The following is a 10,373-nucleotide window of genomic DNA, read 5'->3' as shown; positions in this document are numbered from 1 at the left end:
GCCAAGAATGGTAGGGGTAGATGATTCTCATGCTCCATTCAGGAGGATGACAACCGGAACAGCTGTTCGAATGAGTCTGGTTAGTTGAGAGTCCATATGTCCTGTGACCTGACACCTTCATTTCTGGGCAGGTATCACATGACATCCTCACACAAGTCTGGAAGGGCCCATATATAAGGATGTTTGCTGCAGTATCCCTTCTGGTGGGAGAGACGTTGAGACAACCTGGGATCCTTCCCTGGGAGAGTGGGCAGGTAAGACACAGTGGATGCACACCCCAGAATGGGAAGCCACAGACCAGACATCTGGTGGGGAAGGTGGATATGGTAAGCTCATTCAGCAGCCCAACTGGACTTAAAGACACACTCCTGTGTCAGAAAAGTGAACACCAGAATACAATATATAGCACAGTATCATTTACATAAATTAAATCTATATGCATCTACCCAGACAAAATACACATTTGCAAGAACATATGCAAGCAACACATTCACAGTAAGTACACTTGAATGGTTGCCTGCAGGGAGCCTAAGGAGACCAGAGAGTGAAATAAAAGGGAAAAGGTAAAAATAAAATGAAAGAGAAAGGGTAAAAGAACATTATCATGAGTGTTATGCTTTCAGTAATTTGGGGAGCTGGGCCAGCGGAGGCCTGGGGAGGGAGAGGAGAGGCAGGCAGGGGTGCTCAGCAGGGCGCAGGGCAGGTAGCTGCTCCCATCATCTGACAGCAAGACCTGGTGCCACAGGGTGACAGCCTGCTGAATGGCAAGCAGAGTGAGCCTTGTGACTGGCATGCTGCTTGCTGGTGTCTGTACTTTTGGAGGAACACCCTCACCCCCGCAGCACGGGGACAGGCACTATGATCCCACTTAGGAACTGAGGACCCAGATTCTCAGACCCAAGCTAAACCCTGGTTTCCTGAGGCCATGAGCCCAACACATCCCCAAAGGGCCTCCAGGCAAGCAGCCTGAACACAGGAGATCCACACTGAGTAGGGCTCTAGAAATGGCGACACCTTGGGCCCCTGCCAGCCGGATAAACCCAGGCCAGTCCCTCAGCCTTGTGAGCAAGAGTGCCCCCATCCCATAAAATGACCAGGGAATCCTGTTTCTGAAAGAGCTGGGAAGCAGTCTGTGCCAAGTGAAGGGCTCCCAGTGTGCAAACTGTAAAGCAGGATTACAACAGTGAGTGCATCCATGAGCTGTCCAGCAGCTGCCATCTCTTGTCCCAGCTGTGCTCCATGCCCCACCTCAAGCCTTCTTGATCCCCCTAAGTGAGGAGGCCCTGAGCCCTCAGATACCTTCCCTGGACCCACTATGTCTCCCACACAGCAACACTAGAGGACTTCCAGCTTTCCCAGTACTACCTCAGGCCACCTCCACCTGGTCCCACCTTCCTCTATCCCTGATGGCCTCCTCATCCTCTGTCATCCTGCCCAGCCTAATATAAGACTATTGCAAAGCTTTTCATATGGTGAAAGACTGAGGCCCAGAGATGAGAAGTGATTTGCCCATAGTCACACAGCAAGTCTGTAACAGAGCCAGAAATGGCCCCCAAGTCACCTGACTCCCAGCATTGGTCTTCTACCACACAGACCTGCCCACCTCATTCATTCATTCAGCAAACACATACAGGTACTGACCCTCCCACTATGCACCAGGCATGCAGATACCACAGAGAATAAAACTAACAAACTACCTCTACCTTCGTGGAGCCTGGTGGGGAAGGTGGATGTGGTAAGCTCATTCAGCACTGGGGAGAAGGAAGATAAGAGTCAGCCTGAGCCTCCGAGGGCCTCTAGGCCAGCAGACAAGAGGCCACTCAGGACAGGAGTTACTCAAGGCCAGCCCCAATACACAGCACAAAGGTCTTCATGAGTAAAGAGGGGACCATGGGGCCAGAAGCTGCCCATGTACCTCCCATGCTTGCTACCTGTCCCAGAGGTCCCTCCCGGCTCCTTGCTGACCCTAAACCCAGGCCTCCTGGCCTGTCAGGGAGGGAAATTCTGCTAAGCCCCTCATCTAAGAAGGCAAACACTGCCCACGTTTCTGCCTACACAGAAGGGCAACAAGAGTGTTTTTAAAGAAAAAGGGACAATTCTCAGCCCAAGTATGAGTTCTCTAAGGGGGTGTTTCAGGCACCCTTGGGGAAATAAATAAGCATATAAGGGCTTTCTTGAACCCCTCAAATCAAACAGCACAGGAAACCACCTCTGGGCAGAAAAGAAGCTCACGCTCACCCCATCCCACGCCTCCAAGTTGGCCCTCCTACTGCCCCCCCATTCCTCCTCCCCAGAGCCCAAGGCCACTGTCAACTCTGTTTCCACCCCAGACAGCTCTGCACAAATATTTACATAGCTCCTCCCGGGGGCTTCAGCAGACACAACACGGAGGAGCCACCCTCCCACACTCTCCAGGCCCTGGGTACACCGAGGGTAACAGCACCCCTCCATCCATAGGCCTGCCTCACCCTGGGTGGGACTTGACAGGAAGCCCCCCCGCCAACAGCCAGGACAGCCCACCACGGCAGAGCTCAGAAGCTAAGTGCTCAATGGAGAGAGGCAGCCAGTCTCTGAGAGCATGCCCAGTGCCCCAACAACCCTGCAGGTGCTCTCACCTGCCCATCTCCAGGTCCTGGCCAGAATGACAGGGATACCCCTGCATCTAAGATGAAGCCCCACAATGACTTCAGCCTCACTGTAAAATGCTCCCTTCCATCTAAGCTCCCAGATCCTCCTGGAATCACTCTGGGTGCCTTTCCTGGACACCCAGACAAAACAGCCAAGCACCGACCTCTGATCCCCCTGCCCTCCCAGTCTCAAGGCTTCCCACTTTGAAAAGAAGCTTCCTTTTTACCAAGGTCTAGAGCTGCAGGGGAGGTGAAGTGGACATCTGACTTGGAGAAGGAAGGCCTTGGCATAACAGAGCAGGGCCTCTGATTCGAGGGGACAGGGACGGGTGGGAAATGTGAGAAGAAAACCAGAAGAGATGGCCTGAGGTGTGGAGGATGGCAGGAGGCCAATGGCATGAGGCTAGTACCAGCAGGAGCACCTGAGAGGCTGGGGTCCAAGTTGGGGATAAGAGTATCCCAGTGAGTATGGGGTCACCTCTGGGGCTCTGGGGTCACAGCACACTGAGGAGCAGGTCTGGACCTCAGGTCCCACCCCTCCCTGTAGCCTCAGAGTCAGTTGTTGCAGTTGGGGCCCTCTGACCTTGTTGTCATGGCAACTGACCTGCAGCTGGAGTGGAGAAGCTAATAGACTCTTCTCCAGAGACACCCCTCTCCCCACCCACGCACAGGCTCCTGGGGACACAGGGACATGGAAACAGGACCAAAATAGTCAGAGGTATGGGGAGACACAGACTTCCAGACAGAGCCCCATAGAGGAGAGGGAGAGAAACAAGAGGAAGGCTCAGGAAGAAGAGAGAGACAGAAAAAGAAGTAAAGAAGGAGAGAGAGGGAAAAAGAAGTAAAAACCAAAGGGACAGAATCAACTAGTCAGGGCAGGTGCTGAGAGAATGGGACACAGCAGGCAGCAAAGCACAGTGGTGGGCAGGCAGCCCAGAGATGGAACAAAGAGCAGAGAGAATGGAAGGGAGAGAGAAGGGACTTCCTCCGGCCTGGTAGAGGAAGAGACACACCTGCCCCAGCTATGGCAGTGTCTGAGCACAGGTTGTACTCAGCTAACACCTGCTGCCCAAGGTACCTCCCGGCCTGCCACCGCACACTACTGGGCTGAGCTTGCAAATCCATCTTAATCCTGGGCTTGACTTTAAGGGGCATCACACAGGGCCAGCAAAGCCTGGGCACGCTGTGTCTCTTCCTCCAGCCCACACTCCCCCAGTCTAGCCTCTCCACCTCCCAGCAGTCCCAGCAACTAAATAATGGGGCTGTCTGGCTCCAGGCCCTGAGACTGCACAGAGCTAGCTAGAGGCACGGACACAGCACAGCTGTCCTTGGTGGCGCCTGCCAGCAAAAAGCCCTGCCTCCTCCCTAGAGCTGCAGCCCAGGGACCCACTCCCTCAAGGCTAGCCAGGCAGAGACCCAGGGAAAGGCCTGAACAGAAACATGAGGTGACACTGGCCTTTTTCCCCTCTGCCTCTCTGCTTGGACACCCAGCAGTATGCACACATGCGGTCCAGGTCAGGCCAGAGGATGGCACCAAGAACTGCATGTCTCAGAGAAGAGGGAGGTTGAAGAAATCTGTCTGCATCCTAGGCCTAGAGTGCCAGGATACATAGGGCCCCAGGTGGCCAAGGGCCAAGGCCAACCTGCTGGCTAACAGACCAGACGATACCTGATCCCCATGGAAACTAGGCAACAGTAAAGAAGGGGCCAGGCAGTAGCTGGCGTAGGGTTTTCTGGGTCAGTGCCCCATTTGAAGTAGTAACCTGGAGAGGGGAAAAGCTTGAACTTGGACGGAGACCTGGGTTCTGCACCCACTCCCTGCACTGATATGCTGGTAACCAGACCGCTGCTCCCCAGTTTCTCCATCTGTAACTCAAGTGGACAAGATTAGGTAATCTTCAAGGTCACTGAGATCCCAGGATAGTGCCTCTGCAGAAGAGGTCCCACAGCATCCCCTCCCTTAAGGAGCTGGCCTGGGCCAGGAGAGAGGGCCAGGTCCCCCAGAAGGACCGCACACTATGGCCAAAGACAAAACCACTCAGACTTCTCCTGCCAAGGGGCCAAATCCACCAGCAAAAGCAACCAACATCCACAGCAGCACTGGCATGATGTTCGTGGAGGAAGAACCTGTTGCAGGCACTCTCTCAAAATCTCGGCCCCCTAGTGAGGGTCCTACACTATCCCAGAAATGAAAACAGGCTCCAGAAATCAACCAACTTGACCTAAGTCACATAATTTCTCACATTAGACCTGAACCCAGGATTGATGTGTTCATATTCTTTCATAAAACCAGTGGTTTGCAAACTTTTAAGATAAAAGTTTCACATAAAATAATGTGTAACTCTCTGATATGGTTTTCAATATGAGAGACAGCAAAACAGAGCAGGCAGGGCCCAAGTCAGACAAATGGGAATCCATTCCCAACCTGTCACTTTCCAGCTATGTGACTTTGGGGAATTTCTTAATTTCTCTGAACTTCAGTTTCTTCATCCATAAATTGAAGATAAAAATAGCATCTGCTTCTCAAGGCTGTTGTGAAGATTGCACAAGATAATGTAAGTGAACAGTGTCCAGGAGGTAAAACCTGCCCACTGCCTCAGGGTGTGCATCTAGCCTCACGGCCCCTGACTGTCTACCAGCAGAAGCCCGTGTGCTGTGAGCAAAGCCCTCTTCCACAGGGCTACAGTGGCCATGTTCTAGGGGTGCTGGCAACTGATGCCACAAACTGCATGCCAGCAAAAAGCAGGGGGGTGAAGGATGCAAGCCTTTGCAGGGTGGTGCTGGCCCCTCCAGCACACATACTGGGGGGTTTGATGCTCACTGGCTTCCCTGCCCAGCAGGAGGCAGAATATGCGGGATTGTCCACAGCTGACAAGCTCCCAGTGGGCAAGATCTTGTCTATCCTGTGTGTCCAAGAGCCCAGCTCTAAGCCCGGCTCAGAGGCAGGCAAGAAATACATACTGGACACACAGTGGTGAGCAGCAGGGTTTAGGCAGTCCAAATGCGAGTTCCAGAGCTCTGTTCACTGTCCTCTGATGCCCACAGGCCTCTAGGCCCGCTGCATTTCCTCCCTGAGCGGAGCCCACCCCAACAAGACAGGCACAGAGTGGGAGCGGCCCGCCTGGCTCTGTTTATCCGCTCTCCGGAAACCCAGAGCAGCAGGGCTGGGAGGTGGTGGCTGAGCAGAGACACCTGGCGCAGGAGCGGGTGGAGGGGCGGGGCGTTCAGTAGCTGAGACCAAAGGAAACTGAGGTCGTGGGTAGAGGCACACACCTCCCTTCAAGTGCTGGTAAAGTGCTGGAGAGAAAGGCAGCGGGAGTCAGCAGTGAGCGAGCTAGAGTCCTGAAGTCCTCCCTGGCCTCACCTTCGGTGACATCTCTAGGTCCAGTCACCTGGCATCGGCTACCCTAGCATAGCCAGATCCCTGTGACCAGATGTCAGCGCCCAGCCCCCCAGCCTGACCCAGGACCTCCATCCACACAGGCACCTGCCATCCCTGCCCCATCCCACTCCAACCCACCTAGCTAAACATGCTCACACCTGCACCGGGAGGAAGGAGCCAGAGGTGTCAAACCCTCAGCCAAGCAGCCTAGGAGCCCGTGGGCCACATGGAAAACCATCTATCAGAGCAAGTGAGGTGAAGACACAGACCCTGCCACCCCACTGGCACATGGACACGCCCCCACTTGGGTGCCCCCCACACACAGGACCCCGCGGGTTCACTAGCTGTCCCCCAGCCCTGGGTCCTGCCCCACCGGGGTTCCCCCCTCGGGTTCCCCACGTCACCCCTGCCTCATCCCTCTCGGCCCCACCCTCTGGTCATGACCCCGCCCAGGCCCCGCCTACCATCTTTCCGGTAGAAGGCGATCTCCACTTTGCGCTCTTCGGCGCCGAGCAGGGCCTGCGCGATCTGCGCGGCGGCACGGCGCTGCGTGCGCGGCCCATGCAGGAAGTCGCAGGTGCAGGGCCGCTGCATCACCTCGGCCCGAGAGTAGCCGCACAGCTCGCAGAAGCCGTCGTTGCAGTAGATGACGGCGCAGTTCTCCACCCTGGCGTTGGCGATGATGAACTTGCGGCCTGGGGGGAGGGGATGAACAGGCATGTGAGCGGGGACCCCAGTCTCGCGGGTTCCCAGTTCTTCCCCACATTGTCTCACCACACACAGCTGTCCGGGCACTCCCCGCAGCGGGGAGCACGACGGGGACTGGAGTCCCCAGCAGTGGGCGAACGCAGCTGATCCCGACACAGGTGCCTCAAGCGGGGTACGGCCTGGTGGAGTGCCCCCTCCCTCCAGGCCCTTGGGGCTGGCTGCGTGGCTTCCCCGGGGCAGTGCGCCAGCAGCCCGCCGCCCCCTCCGCGCCCGGAGTGAGGCCAGTCTGGGCGGGTGTCAGCAACGCGTGTCAGCAGCCGCGGCGGAGGGATAAACACTGGGCCTGGAGAGGGAGCCTGGGAAGGGCCAGAGATGGCGGCCAGCCTTCCCTTTGCATCAGCTCCTCTGACTTCTTCCTCTTGATCCCTGCTCTCTAGGCTGGGGCATGGAGGCGGGGTAGGTGCTTCCTAGGAAATCATTCCATGTATCTGTAGACCCTGCCATGTCACTGCCTGCCAAGACTTCCAAAGGCAGTCAGGCGCTGGGGAGTGGATACCAAAGAGGATGAGGGAAGTAACACGCAGAGCTCCTACAGTGCCTTATCTCACTTGGAACTCTGACAACCCCTTGAGGTAGGTGTCATCATCCTCACATTATGGATGAAGAAACAGGCTCAAGAGAAGTTCGGCACCATGCCCAAGTCCTATAGCTCATAAATGATAGTCAGCTTTTGAACCTTGTCTGGCACAAAGCAGAGGAACAGCTGAGGGTCACAGGAGGAAGCCCAAGGTCATAGGAAGCAAGGGAAGGGACCAGCAGCTCAAACCCAGGAAATTCCTAGAGCCCAGGGTTGGACCTGAGACACTGGCCCACTTGTAAGAAAACAGATCCTGGAAAGGGATGTGACCCCAAGGATATGAGAGGCCTTTCTTAGTGGCCCCTTCAAGGAGAGAAGCCCCAATGGACCCATTTCAGCTAAACTAGACTCATCGAACCCATACTGCCTCAACAGCCAGGCTGGTGGGTGAGGTGCAGGCTGGCAGCAGCCTCAGCTTGTGCCAGGTAAGGTGCTCCAGGGATAAGAGCTTTCTATAAACAGAAGTTCCAGCCACTATGGCCTTTAATACTTGGCTTTCAGTAGCAGTTGGAATTCTCTTATCCTGTCCCCAGCAGGCACAGCCCTCAGGCTGCAGCCCTGGGCAATCCCCCTAGCAAGGCTCAGCCTGCTGCAGAGACACCTGGCAGGTCCAGGCTCTCAGGATCTGGCCTCCTCCTGTCTTCCTGAGCCACCTTGCCCCTGGCCTCAAGGAAGTTACTTTGGAGTTGAGTCACCTTTATGTCAATTCCCAAGGTCCCCCAAAACTCCCAGGCAGCCAATAACTCCAGGTCTCATGAAAAAAAAAAAAAAAACCTAACTCTGTCTCCATCCCTGCCTCAACCCAAGGCAAACCAGAGCACCAGCCACAGAAGAAACACAGTCCCATGTCTTCACACCCAGGCCTGGGAGAGAAAAGCAAGTTTCTTAGAATGCAAGCCCCACCCCACCCCCACTCCTTTCACTGATATCCTAGAATACTGGGACAGAAGGAACCTGAAAAGCCCCTTTGCCCTGCACCCTTCTTCACAGATGTGGAAACTGAGACCCAGAAAAGGAAGGGTCACTCAAGGTCACTTGGCAGAGATAGGACCAGAAGCCAGACCTTCTGAATCCCTCCTAGTTTTCCCAGGTTCTTCCCATGCCTACACAGCCTCCCCAGAACTTGTGGGAAGGAAAGCCCAGAGTTGCCCCCTACCCCCACCCTCCACCAATGTCAGACTCCACCCACTCAGGATCATCCTGTTCCTCTGCTTGAGACAATGCTGCCCATCCAACTGACCCCTCCCTCCCCCCACCACAGTTACAAGCACACGTTGTTCTATGCACACAGGGTCATGGGCAAGGAATGTCACCCTCTCCCCACTCCCAGGGGCCTTGGCAGTCACACCCACTGTGGCACATGCAGACTTGAGGATAGGCACACAAATACCCAGAATTTTCACCTAACTTAGGACACTTTTGGAAGCCTCTCCTGTCAGGCCAGCATTAGGGGTGCTGTAGTCCCCATAAAGGGGTTTGAGGATAATGCCCACAGCAGGAAAATCCACAACATAAGGACACCATAGGTAGCCTGTTAGCCTCAAAGCCCAACCTAAGTCCTAGGATGGGACCCCATGCTCTTGTAGCCTTATCAAAGGCACCTAATCACTGCCCATACAGGGTCAAACTCATGGGTGACACACTGGCTTAGGATCATGTATACATACCACACACACACACACACACACACTCACTCTCAAGAGCAGATTAGGCTCTGACCCTACATCCTTACTTTCCATCTATCACGTACAACCCATTCAGAATTGGCACACACACTGTTCTTAGGATCCCACAGTTTAAGTCACATACATTCTCATGTCTTTGCACACACAGGCCCCATCCACTCCAGGCTCCCAGAATTGGGGACACATGCACACTCCCACCTCTCCTCCCTTCCATGCACGCTCAGGTGTCACATAGACTTTAGAATCCCAAAAGTCTGAGCTAAGCCTCCTGTCCCAAGCACCAAAAGCAGGCCCCTTAATCCCATGTCCACGGACCCGGACCCTGGCTAGAGCGTTGGGGCCCACCAGCCCCCAGTGACTCGCACTTGGCGCTGCACACGGCCCGGGCACGCCCCCCCCCATCCACACACTAAAGAGCTCGACCCGCCCCCAAAACCCCCTCCCCGCCCAGCCCCCTCCCCCACTCACTCTGGCCCTCAAACTTGCGGATGATGGTGTCCAGGAAGGTGTTCTGCGGCGCGACGTGGCCCCTCCGCACAGGCATCCTGAGCCCATGGGCGGGCCGGGCGGGCCCCCACCCACCCCGGCCCGGCCCGGCCCAGCACTAGGCTTCGGGTGGCCTGGCCGGGCCGTGGTCTCCGCACCCTGCGGCCAAGCTGAGCACGGGCGGGGCCGGGACTGGACTGTGGACGCCGGGTCCCGGGTGCTGGCTCCTAACCGCTGGCCGGGCCTGGAGCCGCTTAAGCTCCGGCCGCCCGCACACCTGTCTGCCGGCCTTGGCCGAGCCACGGGCCCCGCTCCGCCGCGTCCCAGCGCCGCGCTCCGCCCGCTCGAGCGCCGGGCTCCCGGCTCCCTCCCGCCCGCCGCCGCCGCCGCCGCGCCGACAGCCGCTCCGGCGCCCGCGGCTCGGGCAGCGCCTGCGGCTCAGCCCGGCCGCGGAAGGGTTAATGCGGCGCGCGCCCCTCCGGCTCCGGCCCCCGCCTCCCGGCCCCCTCCCGCCCGTCGCGCTCCCGCAGCGCCGCCCTCTCCCCCCCACCCCGCGCGCCCGCCCTTCCCATTGGCTGAGCCGCGCTGAGTGCTCCCCCGCCCCAGCCCCTAGCTCTGCCACCGAGCCCCCCGGACTCGCACGCAGCGGAGAGGGGGAAGGGACCTTAGGTAGGGGAACCGTGAGGACAGGTGCGACGGCCGGCTTGGGAGGCGGCCAGGGAAATGGGGTGGGCATTGAGTCCCCACACCAGATTGGGGGGCTCAGAAACCTGATTTGAAGGGAGAGAGCCAGTCACTTATGTCCTGCCTCCCCACCACGCCAAGCACCGGCTGGGTGCACACAGCGT

General features: G+C 57.0%; 1 protein-coding gene across 1 annotated transcript in view; it reads right to left on the bottom strand.

Moving 5' to 3' along the window:
• The window catches only part of Kcnh2 (potassium voltage-gated channel subfamily H member 2), a 31,839-nt gene extending 22,256 nt beyond the window's left edge, over positions 1 to 9,583 (bottom strand). The window contains exons 1-2 of the mRNA XM_027943368.3: positions 9,508 to 9,583; positions 6,474 to 6,704 (exon numbers count right to left, since the gene is read on the bottom strand). Coding sequence (XP_027799169.1) covers positions 6,474 to 6,704; positions 9,508 to 9,583 — 307 coding nt within the window. The remainder of the gene's footprint in view (positions 1 to 6,473; positions 6,705 to 9,507) is intronic.
• Between the last annotated feature and the right edge of the window lie 790 nt (positions 9,584 to 10,373).

This window comes from Marmota flaviventris, chromosome 1 (assembly GCF_047511675.1).
Source record: "Marmota flaviventris isolate mMarFla1 chromosome 1, mMarFla1.hap1, whole genome shotgun sequence".
NCBI classification, from domain to species: domain Eukaryota; kingdom Metazoa; phylum Chordata; class Mammalia; order Rodentia; family Sciuridae; genus Marmota; species Marmota flaviventris.
This window is presented reverse-complemented; position numbering and strand designations above follow the sequence as displayed.